A 19,802-nucleotide genomic window follows, 5' to 3' on the forward strand; every position below is an offset into this window, starting at 1 on the left:
AGAAAGTGCTAAGTGCTATCCGCATCCTCCAAGCATGACAGGCATCCCGGGTCCTCGATGATTCCAATGGTGGTCATATGCTGACCCCATGGGTTGTGTCCTGTAATGATGCCGACCATCAACCGAATGTCTTTCCTTCTAAGTTTTAGTAGAAAGTTTGACAGTTTTCTATTCGGACTTGTCACAAAACACTTTGCAGTTCTGCAGCGCTCTAGACCGGACCATCGCTCTTTATGTGGATTGCCTACATAATCGCTGATCCAATTCTTGATTCCTGCAGAACTGATTCCGATTATTGGCTCTGGCCCCTGTGGGGGCACCGCTGATCCACGGTTGGCGAATTCGTCGGCGATTTTGTTTCCTTGAACACCGGAGTGTCCCGGAACCCATATAAGTACAAGCCTGTTTTGTCTTGCGACAGAATTAAGCTTCTTCTTACATTCTTGAACCATTAATCGCGAAAAGCCGTCTTCAATCTGAACAATGGAGAAGTCGATGTTGTGCCGAAAATCACCATGAGTGTCGAGGCGATTACGTCGAAAAGCAAAATCTTCACTTTACCTACTTTGGGGCACTGAAAATTAGTGTATTATGCCCGAAGCGTCATTATACTCACCATGCGGTGCGGCGTTCAGGAAGGAGGAGTGATCTGACCTATTTTTTTTTGAGGACGTCATCGGCCATATGGTCACTGTTACTTGCGAACGCTCGGGGACCATGATAATTGGATGAGTGATGTTTTGTAAATATGAGGTTTTGGAATTTGCGGTTATGGAAAATGGGATAAAATAGACACAAATGTATAACAAGGGATATCGTCTTTTCCCCTTAATAAAATCAATTATAAAGCTCTAAATATACACTCCAATCATTCGAAATATTTTTTTCTTTTATTTTTTGTATTTAATAAAAATTTATTCAAAACCTAAATTGTATGATTTCTTTTGTAAACCTCTAAATTAATATATTTTACCATTACCAGGTATTCGGGCGACAAATTCTAATATAATTGCGAGGGAGATATGTTGGATGAGCAATGCCAGAGTGTCATTACTTTTCTCGACTTTTGCATTATATGAAAAAGAGCTAATCAAGAGGAACATTTTTCGGAAACGCTAAATAGTCTAAATTTTTAATCGGGCTCTAAAAAAGTGCAGTGAAGTGATAATTTGAGTTTTGGATAGGGAACAAATATAACAGTCAACAGAAAAACGAAATAGGCATCAAATGAAAGATCTAGCTATGGCTACCTACGGTTTTGGTAACCACTTCATGCACACACCTGAAAGAGAAATACTGTAGACAGCTAGTAGCTCAACCTACTATATCCGCTGGCGTAGCAAAATAGTGGCAGACAAGATGCTTAAACCTGACCACGCGAAGGTATTCAAGTAAGCAGAAGACTCAGAAATGATTCTACACTCATCCTCCGGATAGCTGCTAAAACAGTAGCTCAAAATAATGCCAAGTTTCAGCACATTCATGGCTAATGGACAATATTCGGATAGGAGAGCCACAGCGCTCGAGATTTGAAGCTAAAAAGTTTGCAGAAGTATTTCGCAATCTGGAAAGTTAGTATACTTGCCCAACGCTCGGGAAGCCCACATTTACCGAGAATCTCAATCCTTTTCAAGTGAGAGGAAAACAACCTAGCCAGCAATTTCGCTGGAAAACAGTAATTTTCCACAATATCTTTGTGACTAAGAACCCAAATGAGCTTCACTTTTTAGTTTTCGGATGTAGTCGAGATGAAAGTGAGACATTCTTTGACTACAGGATACGGCACTACTTCAGGCCGCTCGCGCAGCTGATGCACGGGTATCAGCTGTCTGTTAGTTGGCTAAATCGCTGAACTTATCTAAGTGCTTCCAAATATCGTACTCTAAAACATCTAATATTTTGTGCACTAAGTACAGGATCTCGGCATGTGTCCTGCAGTGTGTTAGTGAGTTTAAGGACCTTGGCGTCATCTCCGATAACAAATTCTCTTTTAATAACCATATAAATTATATTACTTCTAAATCTTTTTCGATGTTGGGCTTCGTCAGACGGAACGCCACTAAGTTCTCTGATCCCTATACCATTAAGTTACTGTATACATCTTTTGTTAGATCTCACTTAGAATATGCTGCTTTTATTTGGAGACCTTGTAGTCAGCAAGCTATTAATAGAATCGAACGTGTGCAAAAAATATTTCTCAAATATGCCCTTCGGTCCCTGAATTTTATTTATCCCATGCCATCATATTCTGCTCGTCTCATGCTTATAAGTCTCAAGTCCTTAGAGATTCGTAGGACTATACTGTGTCTGTCTTTTACTCATAATATTATTACTGGAGTAATTGATTGTCCCTACTTATTGGAAAGGATTCGATTTAATGTTCCCCAGCGATCTCTTAGGAACTTCTACCCTTATTATGGGGGAAACTTTAAAACTACGTATGCCAGCAATGCTCCCATTACTCGTGCTTTACGGGAATTAAATGCCGTTCATAATGATGTTCTTCTTGATTTCTCGCTTTCAAGAACAGCACTTTTAAATCTTTTGAATTCTATATTATAGTTAGTTAGTAGCTAGTATAGTTTTTAAATACATATAATATATTTGTAGCTTAATCTAAGCAACTTTTGTATCATAGTCTGTAAGGATTGTAATTCATAGACTTAAATAAATAAATAAATAAATAAATGACAGTCTAGAGTATTGTTTCCAAGCGCACGCAAGTATTTTGCCGAGAGTAAACGCGAAAAAAAAATTCAGTAATGAATTTCTAACGTAATAGTGTGATTGCATTATATTTGGCTGAAAAAGCCAGCGATAGTTCGGGAGCTCGAGCACCTTAATGTAACCTTAATGTAAGTGTTTGTTTATAGTACAACTACTCGTTGCAATGATATGGGTAGCATCGCGAAATGTCATGGAGGTGGTCACCAAAAGACTGCAACGTCACGTGAAATGGTTCAAAAAGTGAAGAGCCGACTTGAGCGAAATCCCCACCGAAGTGCCAATCAAAAGGCGAAAAAACTGAAAATAACTGAACAATAATCTCAACGTCACGCCTTACAAGATCCAAAAGGCGCATGCTCTCACACCAAGGAAGCGAAGGAGTTGCTTCGCTTGGCCGAAAGTGAAAAAGAAAATTTTTCAAACTGAGCAATTCTTTAACTCCCAAAGCGATACGGTTTATTTTACGAGAATTTTATTATTTATACGAGAATTTGAGTCATCGATTAGTCACCAGCAAGCTACATGGTTTGGGCCACTGTAACCGCAGATGGACGCTCTCCAAACATTTTCATCTAGCCTGGTATCATGGTTAATACGAAATATTATCGGGAAAGTATTCGGGAGGTTGCTTTAAAGCCGTGGGCAGACCATGGACGTTTGAACAGGACTCGGGATCATCTCACAGAGCTCGGACTAAAAAACAACGTTCCGAACTTCATAACGTCCCAACATTGGCTCTCAAATTCACCAGTCGTGAATCCGATGGATTATTCTCTTTGAACCATTTTGGAGAGCAAGACACGAACTAAAAGATTCACCAGTATCGAGGCGGCGGAAAAAACCATTGTTCGCGAGTGGACCCAAAATATCTTCAAGTCACATTCGGGTAGCTTGCGATTCGTTTCTGGGCCGTGTCAAGCCCATAGTAGGTCAAGCCAAAAGGTGGTCATATCGAGCAAAAGTAAAGATTCTTTTCACACTTTTTTACTTTGAATTGAATAAAAGTAATTTTGCAAATTAAATTTATTTCCTTTTTAATTGGCTACACTTTGAGTGGCGGACCCTCTAGTTTAGAGTACACAATCAGCGATGTTGATCTTTTTTTTGAAGATATCAATTGAAAAATGTTTTTAAATTCCCATGGAAGACTCTTTTCATTAGTTTCAGTTTTGAGAACTTCGATTATTAGATACTGTTTTTGATCTCAAAAACACTTGAGGGTTTAGATTTTTAAATCTTGGCTTTATAAAATTTTCTTCATTAAAAAAATATATATGCATGCTTTATTATAAAAAAATTCATAGAGCCTTTAAAATGAAAAAATAAAAATGTTATTAAAAAAAATAATTCTCCGTATTTCTCATATTTTTTTATGATCATTTGTGAAGGAAAATTAGAGAGAAGATAGAAAAATATTTTTTTTTACAAATTTACCGAACAATTCATTTTCACCATACGAATTCAATGGCAATTTTAAATAAAAAACGTAAATATTAAATAAAAACTTAGTGCCCCAATTTTTTTTGTCTCAAAACAGTTACCTAGTTAGCGTAAAAAAACAATGCCACATTAATGTATAAGCGTGTTGAACTTACCTGTGGCATGCAACGTCAGCGCGCTAACAAGCAGTGTCAAAATATCGCCAAACAATGTTGCTGGCATTGTTGTTCTTTTTGCAGTTTTTTTCACAGCTTTTATTACAGTTGTTTTCTTCATTGGCGTTAATGCGCTTGTCAACGCGAATGTTTTTCGACAGTTGGATTTACACGCACCAATATTCGGCGCATGTTGCCGTGTCGGCATTATTGTTACTGTTGCTTTCACGCTTTCAGTTTGTACGACTGTTGTTGCTTGTTCGGCACTGTGTTGTATTTTTTCGGTTACCGCCTCGACAGATGAATATGTCGCATTTTCATTGATTTTTGTAGCTTGAATTGTTGCTGCTAGCAAAGCAGTATTTGACATCACAGTAGTTGTAGCTGCTGCTAGTGTTGTTATTTTTGTTGTTTTCAGTGTTGTGAAAGTAGCATTAGTGCCACTTGCAACATATCCAATTAAATTTCGCCAACTTCGTTGTTGTACGATTTCTTTTGAAACTTGTCGTTGTTGTGCTATTGCTGGTACCTGTAGGCAGTGTTTTTGTTGTTGTTTTGCTTGCTGCTTGGACTCACATATTAAATGGTGTTGTTCTAGCTGGTCACATCGTACACCAGAGCTTCTACCATTGCCGCCAGCAACTACTATTTGCTCAACATCTGCTTGTAGTCTTGCTTCGAATGCGGTCGCCGCAGGCATATCAGGTTGTTGCTCCTGCTGTCGCTGTTCTTCTTTAGGATGTTGGTGTTCTAGGGTGGCAGGCAAATATTCGATGGTGCTAGCAGTTGGTAAGTGCGGTTGTGGCGCTTTGTGGCGCATTGCCACCGTCGGCGCCACAAGCTTTCGTCTGTTTGTCAGCCGCTCGCATTTCACCGGCTTTGATGAGTGTGGCGTTATTGTTGTTGTGGAATTTCTTGTTGCTGCTGTTTTTGTTAGTGCATGGAACATACACAATATTGGCGCTCTCGTTGCAAGGCGCTTTTCTACTACCGCCGCCATTGTTGTTTGTGTTAGTGCTACTGCTGCGGTTGCTGGCGTAGTTGTTTGCAACCAATTATAACTATGCGCTTGTAATGCGCTGCTGTAGATGTTAGGCGCATGCAACAAGCTTCCTATTCGTGTTCCAATGTCACTATTATTCCTCGTACGGCAGATGCTGCCTGTTGTGCCAGTACAGCAGCTCACTCGATTTTTTACGTTTCTCTTTTTAATCCCATTTCTACGTGTAGTAGGGTTGCCTGCTGATCCTTTGTTGTAGTTATATTTGTATTCCTTCTCCTTCCACCTGCGTCTACGCCTGCGACAAGCTTGCCGTCGCCGCAAATGCCGCGCTATTATTGGGTTGGCGTGTGGCAGCGGTGTTAATCCCACATCGCCTAAAAGTGTGCTAATCGTATTGGTAGATATTTTCTTCTTTTCGTTATTAGTATGGTTGATGCAAGGGTGGCAAGTAGCTTGCCCTCTACTTTTGAGTATGCGATTGCAGCCTTTCACGTCTACATTGCTACTTGCCGCTGGCATAGCTGGTTGCGCCTGCAGTATCATCGTTCCAGTATTCAATCAATTTTTTTTTTTTTGCTGCTTTCACTAAGATTTAGTTTCATTCACAGTTATTCCATTTTTTCATTTAATTCATTGAACATGCACTCTTATCGCAACTCTATGCCAGTATGGATACTTTAATTGAATTGGCGCATTTTTTTTCAATCTTCTCAGACATTCATTTCCCATGCATTCACTTCTAATATTCTCCCTTCATTTCTTTACTTCGCTTTCTTTCTAATACTCACTTTGTTTAACTTCCCTACTTCCCTCACCCTCCACTCAGCATCACAGCAAAAATTTACTAACTACTAATTTTTCCACTTTTATTCTCCCTTTTCCCTATTCTCCCTGTTCATCTAGCACAAGTTTCTTCCCAAGTTCATTATTTTTCTTTAACTTACTTCCTCGGAACTTTAATTTGGTTTTTGTTCAACATTTTCATTTCACTTCTTTATCTTTTTTTGCAATCCCTTAATATGCACTAACACTAATTTTATTGTGTTTTTGTTGCATTTTTTTTATATTCTTCTTCTTCGACGAGTACTTTTTAGTCTTTATATGATGGCATGCACTTGACTTCGCTTCACTGCGCAGTAATTTCATTCATCCAATCATTCCATTTATTTGCGCTGAGTTCAGGTTACGTATACGCCCTGGAGCTTAATGTATTGTATGCTTGTACGGGTATTGTATTCTTGTATTTGCTAGTTAGTCATTCTTAGAGAACGCTTATCTTGTTTGTTCACTACTTGCACTTTTGCAGTGTTTTTTCTTTTCATCCTGTTTACACCAATACAAACGCACACATACTTTTACATTTATATGCAACTTTATATGATTCTGCGGTTGTATTTTGTTTTTCTTCTTTACTGTATGTATACTTAGTGTTTTCCAACATTACTTTTATCTGTCACGGGTTGTTTGAAAAAAAAAATTCAAATAAAGTTATAACTTTTTAAATAATTGTTTTTTTTTAATTAAATTTTTTTTAAATATTTTTTTTCTTAATTTTCCACGAGTGTCAGCGTTTTTGTGCAGCTGCTGGAGTTTTTTCTAACATCTATTTTTTTAATTATTTTCTATTATATTTTTTAATCTATACGTTTTCTTAAAACTATAATTTTTTATTTTTTTTAAATCTCTCATTTTCTACGTCGTTTTCACGTCACACTCGCTCCTGTTCAGCTGTAGTATTTTTAATTCTAATTTTTTTTTATTGAAAAATGTTTGAAGTCTTCATTTTGTAAATTTATTTCATATTTTAATTTTTTAATTTTTTCCCAATAGTTTTCATTCTTTTTTATTCCACTTTTTTTTATTTTTTAATCTTACTTTTTTATTTTATTACATAAAATTCTTTTAAAATTTTTTCGCTTAACCCTCTTGTTCAACTGCAGTGTGTTGTGTTTTCCTTTTGTTGAACTTTTTTTTAAGTGTTATTAAATTTTTAAATTATTTTAAAATTTATTCTTTTATTCTCTCATTTTTTAATTTAATAATATTTTAAAATTTTTCATTTTTCTTAATTATTTATTTCGCTTATTTCACTTTTCTTTTTCTATTCGATCTTTTGTTGTGTTTTTTCTACATTTTGCTCTTCCATTTCACTTCTTATTAGTTTTTAATTTTTTTTTTAACTCCTCCCTTTACAATGCACTTTTTCCATCAATCCGCGATGTTCGACAATTATTTTTATTTGTTTCATTCATTTATTCAATTCCTTTCAGCTTTGCTACTCACTTTTTGTGGTATTTTCTGCTTACACTGCTTATTTCTCTGTTCTTCAACTAAGTTGTTATTTTAGCATCACCTTGGTTTTCGTTATCTGCTTGAGTTTTACTCTTGGTGACTGCAAGTGCTGTTGATATTTTTGTCCTCCTTAAAGTAAATAAAAGTAAATTAAAAAATGCGATTAGAAAATGCTTGCTAATGATATTACTAAACTTGTCAACTAATTGGAGAACACAAAATTAATCTATGTAAATACAATTACACACAGAGTTTTTAAGCAAGGGACACAGACCTAAGATTCACTCTCCTTGACTCATTTCAGGCAAAATTAACTTGTAGTAGGTCTCAGTTTTGTTTTTGTTTTTTTTTTTTGCATTATATTGTTGTACTATTTTAGCTCGAGCTATAAGATGTATTTTTTGTTTTTTCTTTTGATGTTTTGTTTTAGCTTGTAAATAAAGTGAATCCATTTTTAGCACATCGGTAGCCAAGTTATACGAGTCATCCGCCAGGCATAGACTGTGACAGGCTTTGAGTCATTAAAATATTTAAAAAAAAAACAAATATGCATGAAAACGTTGCACTAGGCAAACAGTTATTTCTCATGCCGTAATTAAATTAAGGTGCACCGGTTTGAGTTGGTCCACGAACGCTCCAAAAATTCAAGCAAATTCCATTCATTTGGAATGGGTCAGTGTACATTTGTGTCGACTCAAATCGTTTCCAATATTTACTTACTCTATTTACATCTGTATGCAACAACTGAAAGGCCCATTGAGTGAGTTTCGAGCTTAGATGAAAAACTATTTCTGAAACTAAAACTGTAGGTCCCTTCATTTGTGAAAAAACATCAAGACGCAAACCAACAAATAGGAAGAGCAGCTCGGCCCAAACACCCAAAACGGGTGTAAGCGCCAATTTTATACATACATATATATTCGTATATAATATAGATGGTATGTGTGCATTAGCATCGGCTCCGAGTGAATACTTCTTCGACACACTACATTCAGGCGAGTTATAGGATATAAAATTGGGATCCCGTGAGTTTCTGCATAAATGGTAATGGTTGGATGAGAGAATTTAATGTAGAATATTCGACTAAGAACTCTCAATCAATCACAAATGCAGGCTTCTAAATTACGGTAATATGTAAAGTGTCTCACTATTAAGTAGACAAAAAAGTGTTTGGCTGTTCACTACTCACTACTAGCTGTTAAGATCCTTAGAAGAGTCCAATGTTTAACTTATTAGCTAAGCCATAATAAAAAGGGGCAAATGACAGAATCATAACTCTCAGCAATAGTTCTCTGATGCTGGTCGGCTCACTCTCCTCCTTCGCCATCCTCCTATCTCTTTTCCTTCTACCTCTCTTTTCGCTTCCATTTCCTTTTTCTAGTGCATTTTTTTGCCTCAACCTCTCTTTCTGCTCACCCTCCTCCTTGATCACCCATCTTCCCATCCCTTCCCCTTCTCCCACTCCATATCTTCTCTCTCTTCTCACTGGCTTTTTCTTAATCGTGATCTATTAGCGTTCCAGCTCGGGGTGGGCTTTAGCTGACTCAGCAATCTTCCTCCAATCAACATGATCCAGCGCTAGAAATTTACAGTTTTTGATGTCTAATCTTTTCCGGTACGCGGTGTCGTTATGCAGCCAAGTTATTTTTAACCTATCACGCGGTCTTAAGGCCTACCGTCATTCATGTGGATGATGTGGACTGCCCTTCTGATGCATTGCGACTTAATAAATCTTACAATATCTTCGCCATTTCAGAGACTTAGCAGCTTCTTATTGGGCTGATTCTGTGCTCGCCAACTTCTTCGCGTACTCAAATTTCTGTGCCGATGAAAATGAGGTCGTCATATTTTGTTGTATAGAAAATATTACTTTCGTGGCTTTCAGCGTAGGCATCGTCAAACAAACCAAGCTTTAATGGGATTCCTAATTCATGCATTGCGTTGGCCATGGATTCTGAATGCATCCTGTCGAAGTCAATGAATGAAGGTGAATGTCAAAACCCAAAGCAATTGTCGACATTTGAAATGCTTAGTCTATTGGAGATCTGTTTGGTCTGAAACCACATTGATATTATCGCAGTACCTGTTGTGCTAGGGCTTCACTGGCGCTTTCTTTGTCTCATATATTTTTTCGCCCCTACTCCGTTTCTGCTCACTTTTCTCCTTCACCATCTTCAAGTCCATTTTGTTACTCTCACTTTCTCCCCGCACTGTCGCTTTTTTCTTAATTTTTTCGTGTATTTTTTCGCTCACCTCTCTTTCCGCTCACTTACATTTTACTCATCCACTTATACCAAAATATTTCAGTGGTAATTTTTGGTTACAATCCACAAAAACGCAAATATATTATTTAACTAGCATTTCTAGTGCATCCACAGATCTAAACGTCAAAGCGATTCAAAGAATTAATTTCAGCTAAGCTTTTAGGAAAACGCAATCACCTAAAAATTCACCCTTTCACTACTATAGCGCAAAGGCGTTTATTGCACTCTTCACCCATAAGACATCCACCCGTTATACCTTTGGTTTCACCGTTCCTTCTTCCACAATTTTGAACTTTACTCTTTTGTAATAACAGCAAATTGCATTGCATCACTTTCAAATGAGTTAGCTCAGTTAGTTAGTTTACTTTTCACTTTTCCAAATACTTCTCCAACTTAAAGACCGCGCGTTAAGCCAGTTTAGATTTGGTTCCTGCCAACATTCGCATCACACGCCACCCACTGCGCGCTCATTTCCTTTTAATATTTAGTGAATTTCTAACTTCTTTGCTTCGTTTTCATTTCAGTTGCATATCCGCTTGGCCAAAAATTGCTTTTCATAGTCAAACTTTTTGAAAACTCAAAATTGCTTAGTAGCAAGTATAAATGGCGTATAATTCAAATTACTTCCTGCTATTGCCAAGCCAAAATGCTACATGCATACATACATAAGTATACTTCTACACACATACTGACAGACGTAGAACGAGAACTAGTCTCGTAGTTTGTAGCCTACTATTAGGCTGTCAACGACTGCTGCATAGCTGCTGGCTATTGTTCGTGTTTGTATAGCTGTCGTTGAAATTTTGCGCAATTGGTATTGCAGTTATTACATTTTCGTTTTTGCTGTTTTAAGTTATACCACTTGCTGTAGCAATAGCAGCACTGCACTGCTGATTATAACAACTTCCATTTCCGGTGATGTCATGAGCGTAAATAAAAGTGGCTACAGAAATACAAGAAGTGCAGTACCAGCATTTCCAACGTGAATGCCAATAAAAGCTTTCTCTCTAATGGCTTCCATCATTCTTTCAGACTTCGCCTTAAACTTCTCCAAGTCAGAATTGTTATTAACAACATTCTAATGTAACAAAATATGCATCGTAAACTCACTCGTAAACATCAGCAGCAGCATATTTTTGATCATTAGTTGCATTCTTCCAAGTGCACACATTCATGTACATTCATGCACTTGTGAACTGGTAACATAATTTATAGTTTTCTTGCTTCTAAAATCATCATCTTTCGCATTATCATCGAGTTCTTAGTCAACGTCATCGTCATGCCCACCACCATCACCATCGCCATAGCCATCACCATCATCATCATCATCATCAATTTAATAAACCATTCATGCCAAGCAATTTACTTTCACTGCAATACTTTAGTGTTTCCTTTTGTTCCTTGCAAACTGCACTTCCTCACTTGCCCTGATTTCTTTTCGATTTTTTAAATTATGCTTTTGCTCACCGCCTACGCTCTTGTCTCTGCAGCAGTGATGGAAAAGTTACCGGTATTTTACCCTTTGAAGTTTAAAAGGTATTGAGGCATAAATATAAGCTTTTGGGTATAAATTTATGAGAAGCCTCAATTTTCTACAATTTTTTTTTATGAAAATTTGAATTCCAAAATTGAACAGAAGTTGGTCATTTTTACAACCAAACAAAACACTTATCGAAACAGCTTTAATGAAGAAACTATCGCGAACACTTTGATATAGTGAAAGTTCCAAGAAGTGACTATTCCGCCCTCATGCATTTATTTCAATCAAAGTTTCCTGGCGCCACAGTTCTTAGTCACCCAAAATGTTTTCAGATATATATTTGAATTTCTCCAACGTAGGTGGGCAGTTAAGAAACAAGTAGACAAACTACAGGTAATAAAAACTGTTCCAAGCCTTTTTATGTCATGCCTTCGGAGAGTGTAAGACCTTCTGATTACCGCCGCTTATGCGAAGGAAAGTCAGAAAACTCGTAGAGAGGTCGGGTTTTCCTACTTAATATAACTTGTCGACTCAATATTTTATTATAAGTACAAAGTTTCAAGCACATCAGTTCATTGGCCTTTAAGATATTGCAGGATAAGAAAGTAACCGAGGTAAGCAAACATCAGCTATGAAGAAAATTGATTTCCATGTCGTGATTAGAATACTCACAAATCAGTTTGAGAGATATGTCATCTACTTACAAGGGTTCTTCCCAAAAAAAAAAAAAAATGATTTATAATTATCACAATTTATCGAAGCAAGGTAGAAATCCAATTGAATATGAACAGAGCCCGGGACAACAGATTACGGCGAAGCGATGTCCTTAGACTTTGTGGGAAAATTCGATAAACTTCTACTCAGATGCGCGCTTAGAGAAAATAAATAAACGAAGGCAATGCTGAAATATAATCTATGTTTATTTTGAACATCCTCCAATCTTACATGACCGTCTTAGTATCGTTGTAAGGTCAGCGCAAAATGGGTACCCAGAATGCAAATGCCACTTAATTAACAACAGCGATATCGAGAATTCCCATGAGGCTTTGAATCCACGGAGCGAAAATTGAGATGAATTTTCAGGAACCAAAGCATTACTGGAGCTGACTCTTACGTTTATCATCATTATCACATAAACTTGAGTCGAAGTAGAATCCCATACAGTTTCACAAAAAAAGCTGTAATACTGCTCGAGTACTTAAAGGTGTCATAATCGATTAGAGAGAGTAGAAATGTTCAATAAAACCAATAGAAGATGCAGAGGATAAGAAAATTTAGTCTAGCCTCCGGAACTGGATGCCCCCGATTGGGTATTTAGTTTATGTTACTAAATAACAGTAATTTTGTGGAGATCCAAGGTCACTAATTTATTATTTATTGCCTTTGCGGCAATAACCTTAAATGTCCCAGTTCAGTCCCAATTTGCTTATTTCGTTCGCTGACTTGCAAATGGTGTGTTCAATCCACCTCCATTTACGATCCTGTATTTCAAGAGCAATTGGCTTTTGTCCACTTCTTGCAAGGAGTTGATGACTGCTGGATTGTTCTGAGACATCGGCTAACAAAAAATTTCAAGCTTTGTGTAGTAGATGCAAATACGAGCCAAGTTTCACAACCACTGTGACGAACTGATTTTATATTTGAATTGAAAATTCATAGTTTCGTTCATTTTGTCAGTTGCTTCGAGTACCATGTCTTTTTTAAGCTGCCAAATGTCGCTTTGGCTTTTTTAATTCTTGCACTTATATCAGTCATCGTTTCACCATCTGGCTTAATCTGGCTTCCTAGGTAGGTGACAAGTTTGATAAATTACGTGGCATCAGCAAGAGCCTCTATTTAGTCAATCTAAAACTAACTAAAGGGAAGAAAATTCGTTACAACTGGTTGGTAGAAATTAAATTTCGCTACCTAGTTCATATACAGTAAGGAAAGAGAGTTCACCTTCTCTCCCAGGAAGGATACTTGTGTGAAAGCCGACCGATTTACTAAGATGAACTCGCACGCAAATGAATTGGGTAAATGAGCCGATGAAACGGTTGTTACTTTTTACAGCTGTTTGAGTTTAAAATGTGCTTTAAGGAATAGGCATCGATTAATTAAAACTGGTAGTTACTTCATTTTCAACAGACAAGTATGAAATTTTATTCAGACGAAGGAATCTAACTTAATGGGGTTGTGATAAATGCCACTCTTCTGAAAAGTGAGAATTTTATTGCAATGAAAGCCAGTGATTTCTGAATAAATACAAAACATCCAGCACTGAAATTACGCGATGAGGTACCAGTAGGTGGCTAAGAAAAAGGAAAACCTCAGACTTTGAGGTCAGTTGTTTCTATTCTATTAAAAAGTCCAAATGGTTGATATATTTCAGGAAAATAATATATTAATTAATAAAATGTATTTCAATCACCAACTGAGGTCATTTTAACACAAATAAGTAATTACCAAAAACTTTTTCTTTCACACAGGTCAGTTTATTGATAGGTTAACCTGGATTTCGGTACACGCTCTAAGCAGATTACACCCAGCTTAACAGTCCCAATTGACATCACTATTTTCTTCGCCCTCCATCCCTTCTCTTCCCGCTAGCGAAAATTGTAATTCACAAATTTCTAATTGCAAACTTTGTACGCCCACCTTTTCCGTTCGTATTTCCGCCACCTTAGGCTGCTACTGAGAATCCACACTTCATGACCACTGCCAAACAACACAATTCGGTTACTGGGTTCCTGCCTAGTTCCACAACTACTACCTGCTTCCTTCCACCCCTATTTCCCTTGCTTTATTCACTCAATTCACTCACAAACTCATGCCGCTACTTATTCCTAGAATAGTTTTATCTTTTACTTGGTAGGTTTTGTTTTTTCTTCTTTGTTTGGATTTTATTTTTTGTTGCTGCACCATTTTGACATTTCTGTAGTGGGCGTCTTGCAAAACTCTTTTGGCCATATTCAATTTCAAACTTTTCCATTGCATTTATTTACGTGTCCACATCGGGGCCAAAAGTGTTTCAAAAGTTGATATTAGGTCTTCGGGCTAGGGGCGAAAATATTAAGGCAAGGGTTGAGGAACTGCAAGTGGATGTAAGTGTGTGCAAATGAGCGTATTGAGTGCCGAGCTGTGCTCCCGTACGTGCTGCTTGCCGCGGCATGTTTTGACATTTGCATTGTGTGTTAATAGCCGCCTCCGTATTCGCAGCGTGCGACTGGTAAAATTCGCGAAGTTGAAAATTTTATGGCTCTTGATGTCAAAAGAGGTAGAACTGATGTGAATATTTATAAAGATTTGCTTCAACGTATGTATGTATCCGTGGCCCAGAGCGCAATAATATGTAGCGAGCATTAGGGTGTTCCTGGACTTAGACTATTTCATTTAAATTTTCATTTCAATAAATATTTTTTAATTATTTGAAAGCTTCTTCTGGCATAACTTTTCTTGTACGGCACCGACGTCGACGTTCTATCGCAAGCACTTCCACCCCTGGTTCTTTTCAATACGAATCTCGTTTTAGGTAGATCTACAGGGTGGGCCATATAGCGTTTGCTTTTTGAACCACCTTTTTTTTTTGAGAATGGTAACACAAATGACATGTCAAATGTGTTCATAATTTACTTAAAGGTTTGACATTTACGAAATGGGACGCTATACGCTTGAACAAAATTGGGAAATATTGAAAACCTATTTCCAAAGTGGTGAGTCTTCCTCTTCTTTCCTGATGAAGCTCATTTTCACATCGGTGGAAACGTCAATAAGCAAAATTGTAGGATTTGGGGCTCAGAAAATCCACACGTTACTGTAGAGAAGCAAATGCATCCACAACGAGTCACTGTTTGGTGCGGTTTTTGGTCTGGCGCCATCATCGGCCATTTTTTTTCGAAAACGAGCGAGGAGCCGCGGTCACAGTGAATGGCGAGCGTTACCGTGACATACTCAACGAGTTTTTGTTTCCAAAAATTGAAGAGGATGACATGGACGACATTTGGTTTCAATAGGATGGTGCAACTTGTCACACTGCCAAAGTTACACTCGATCTTTTGGCTACCGTTTTTGAATTCCGATATCACTTGGTCGCCTCGGAGCTTTGATTTAAGCCCGTTGGACTATTTTTTGTGGGGAGCCGTTAAGGACAAATGCTATGCGAACCATCCAGAAACGATTGATGCTTTAAAACACGAAATCGAAGTTGCCATTCATGAGCCCAAACAATCGAAAATGTGCTTAAAAATTGGGTTGATTGAATGGCCTACTGTAAAGCCAGTCGTGGCAGTCATTTGAACGATATTATTTTTCATTCATAAATTACAATGTTCAATCTTCAAAATAAAAAACAAAATTTAAAAAATATTGATGTAAAAAGCAAATTTTACATGGCCCACCCTATACCACCAATCACAGATTGACTCTTTACTACTGAGAATTGGAGAAATCAGCTGAAGGTGATATTTTGGGACATAAAACAAGCACTCAAAAGCGCATAGAAAGGAAGTGAGAAATGTAGTCCAAGTAAGTAAGATCCGTTTGATTTCCCAAGTGTAGGATAAGCGATTAATAGCAAGTAGCCTAGTCAGCTAGTTCTTATTGAACCACAGTGCATTGCGATGCTTTCTACATCTGGTCTACGGTCTGATGTAGTCTATGTACATCGCATGACCTCGACCCTATAATTGGGGGCCTCTCATTATTTTAAGCACTTTCTCAGTATCTTTATTCCATATCACTAATCGATTCAGAGTGCCACCACCTAAGTGTGTAAACCTTCATCTTGCCGTAGCTGCACAATCGTAGAGAATATGCACTGGAATTTTATGGCCCAGCTAATGAAAATAGCTGCGTTATAGACTTTGAGAAGTTGACTTTTACCTAACACAGTAGCTGACTGGACATGGATGCTTTCAATATTATCTAGTCTGGCTGCTTCACCACATTGCCCCACCTGCCCTGAACTCGAAGACGAGAAGCATATTCTATTCCACTGTCCTCGGTTTGCAAGAAGGTGCAAGGAATTAACCCTGACGTGTGGAATACAACCGACCGATCTCATACCCATCATGTGCAGCTCAAACAGTATTGAGAAGTGGCGTTCAAGTTTGGCAAGCAGGGAATGCGGTCGCTGAGTGAGCGCGCTGAAAAAAGACAAAGACGGAAACCGTTTCAACAGTAGCAGCTACAGGCTATTGTTCATGACATTACCGCATTTCGATGTTCATTTTGATCCCCCTACAGTGGAAGCGATTGGGTGTATGAATTCTGGATCTTCCCAGCTGTGACAAGTGGACTAACCTAACTAAACGAAGAACACGAAGAATATGCTCAAAAAAAGGAGCATAAGCCACTTCAATAGTATATTAATTTAGCCAGTTTTTCAGGCCAGCGTAAAGATCTTTGAAGGGTTAGGAGAAATTAGGAAGATACAAAATCCCTACAGCACTTCCTTTACGAAAGCGCTGTATTTCTAATCAAATTTCTGGAATCAATTGTTCTCGTAGACCATACATATAAGGATAGGACCTGAGATGAAACCGATTTCTGAGCGCAGCCGCCACTTAGCCTAACTGACTAAGCCTTGAGAAAGGTAACAATATAGACTTAAACTTTCCAAATCCTGATACCAAAACGTATTTACTGTAATTGGAGATGGTTTTTCCTTTTAGAGGCGGGAAAACTCAAATTGAAATAAAAAATAAAGAAGAGTGTTCAATATCCAATAGGATTAACTTTATTTATTGTATAGCCTTAGTACTCGTGGATAGGCCGCTGCAACTGACGCATAATCTGGAGATTCAATATCCATCCTAACCTAACATTTTGCAGTAAAACAGGCTATATCTTGGAATAATGTGACTCTACTTATCCACAAAAAAAAATCGCGTGTAAGCAAGTTGTGAAAAGAATCCACAGAATGTCGAATCAATCGCTTTGATGGACAATTATGATTTTCGAAGTGAGCAATTTCACCAGTTAATAACTTTCGCGAAACAATTCATGATGAATTAGTAAGCCAAACTATCCTCCTCGGCAGTAACTATCAAATTGACTGCCACAGAAAATAGTTTTGCTCATTCAAAGATATTCATCTCTAAAAAAAAATCCTTTAGAAGAGTATGACGTCAAAAAACATAAGAATCCTCTTTCGAAGTAGTCTGGCCGAGATGCTTTCTTTTGTGTTTTCAGAAATTATGCAAGAAACAACCAAATCATTGGAGTGGCATTAAATTTGATAGAGGGTCAATTACACCTTTAATCATCTATAACAATCGGTGTACCCACCGACGGAATTAAGCTTCTGGAGGCAGCCCTAACTGGATTAGCTGATCGAATTGGTCCGGTGTGACCCCTTGCGTTTTCACCTTAAAGGCTCTGGGAATAAAATACGATCCCAGTGTTCCTAATTGACCTAAATTTATTATATATTGTACAACAAAAAGTAAGCCTGTGCAATTTCAGTAGTAGATGACCTTTTATATAGACACAGGTCTGCTGAATATGAGCAAAAAATATCCATTGCTCAATCGCTCATTCATTACGTGCATCGGATACCTTTCGACCTATTTGACATAATCTAGTCTAGTCTACTTATGAAAACATTTTAGAGAGTCTAACTTGACTACATCCAAGAGACCTTCCGAATACACAATACATCTATAGCGGGTCCTCTATGAAAAAACAAAGTTTTTCGGGCACACTAAAGTAGTGTTTTATTGAGACCTTTGTTGCCGTCATAGCTGAATGCGTTGATGTAAAACTACCCTTCGGAAGTTCTTTGGTTCGAGTCTCCAGGCATGAAGCTACAAAAGATTCAAAACGGTTTTTCTAATAGCCAGCCGAACTTGGCAAGCAATGGTAAGTCTCCGAGAGTATTTCTTGCATGAAGAAGCTCCTCATAAAACCATCTGCCGTTCGGAGGCGATATAAAATAGTAAGTAGTCAGCCAAACACCAAATAAAGGACATAAGCGATAATAAAGGGTCTAAGTTGCTTTTTTGCTTATATTTCATTTTAGTATAGCTGGATTTCCTTGATAACACAAAGACCTCCACGACAAATACCGTCCAAAAAACAAACCCATCCTAATTGTAATCTACCAGATATGAATACTACTATCCACTACACCTTCCTTTGCATGCAAACAACAGACCACAAATATGCATCCATATACGAGTATGAATAGATAAGAGCACAAGTGCTCAGCCAAACCAAGCAATGTCAAGCAAACAAACTGACAGTCAGTCTAAGCCGGAAATGAAAATAAATTCAGTTGAAGACAGCTGGAAGGGCAAAGAGACAGCCAGAGAGAATAACTAAGTGGAAGTTCAAAAATTGCAAGATGAAAGGTGGAAAAGTGAGCGGAATTGCACTGAAACGTGTCTCAGGTGAACTGGCCACGTAAAATAGCAAAAAGCACAACGACAGCTAGCAGTGGAAGGGATGTGCAACAACAAAGTTTAAACCCGTGAAAGTCACTATCAGTCAGCCAACCAACCAACTACCTTGTCAGTCACTTAGGCAGCATGCACATACGTGTATGTACGTGTAGCAATTGTGGTTAATCGTGTGCTTTTCCAATTACACACTCCCACAAGATGATTTTGCAGTAAACGAGTTGAGGGACATTGAATGCATGAGCACGGGAATATGCGGTATGTAAATTTAGCTTTTCATTATCAGGCACTAAGGCATGAAAGGGATATTTTGAACAGTTAACTCCGTACGTTAATCGATTGGCATTGAAAATTGAAAACAAGTGACTGGGATAGGGAAAATTGAGGAAAACCGCAAGCCGATTAATATAACATTCCACGCATTTAATTAACTTTTATCCCTCAGAGTTGCCACATCCTACCTTAGTAGGATGCCAACCTCACTTATTCATGGTGTTTCATATGAATTCCATATGAGCCAGATTGCTATATTTATGATAATTCTTGTATACTTGTAGAAAAAAGAAATAAAGGTTGCATGCAAGCAGTCGGGCTGCTATTGAGTGCCTGCTATTCCCGACGTGGGCAGAGGATGAGCTTTTTTTTGTTTTTTGTTCCTGCATGTGTCCACAGAATTTTATTGAGAAGGGGAATATTTTTAATTTTTTGTTTTTTTTGCAATACCAGCTGCTTCAAAAAACAGAAATTTTTCCATGACGGCCATAAACATATGAATTAACTGTAAAAAAAACATGTTGTTTATTTCGAAAAGCAAAACAAATTGCAAATTCTAAGAAATATTTATTTTCAAAATTTCGGCTAGACATTGCAGAAGAAATTCTACAAAATGTTGATATTCCTGAATATACAAAATGCGGAAGAACTTCTTTAGATAACACACTATTGCGGTAGCAGAAAAAACAGTGGGGACATCTCCCAAGAAAAATTCCGTCTACACAAAGTAAACAAAAGGCTCAACGAAAAGCCCCAGGTATGCACGAAAAAGAATAAACGCAGTGAAAC

General features: G+C 37.6%; 1 protein-coding gene across 2 annotated transcripts in view; it reads right to left on the reverse strand.

The window, feature by feature from the left end:
* Nucleotides 1-19,802, reverse strand: part of LOC128864454 (uncharacterized) — a 105,991-nt gene that overhangs the window by 29,281 nt on the left and 56,908 nt on the right. For both annotated transcript variants that reach the window (XM_054104118.1, XM_054104119.1), the window contains exon 2: nt 4,323-7,746. In XM_054104118.1, the coding sequence (XP_053960093.1) occupies nt 4,323-5,868 (1,546 nt within the window). In that variant the 5' untranslated portion in view covers nt 5,869-7,746. The remainder of the gene's footprint in view (nt 1-4,322; nt 7,747-19,802) is intronic.

Source organism: Anastrepha ludens, chromosome 5 (assembly GCF_028408465.1).
Source record: "Anastrepha ludens isolate Willacy chromosome 5, idAnaLude1.1, whole genome shotgun sequence".
In the NCBI taxonomy this organism is placed as follows: Eukaryota; Metazoa; Arthropoda; class Insecta; order Diptera; family Tephritidae; genus Anastrepha; species Anastrepha ludens.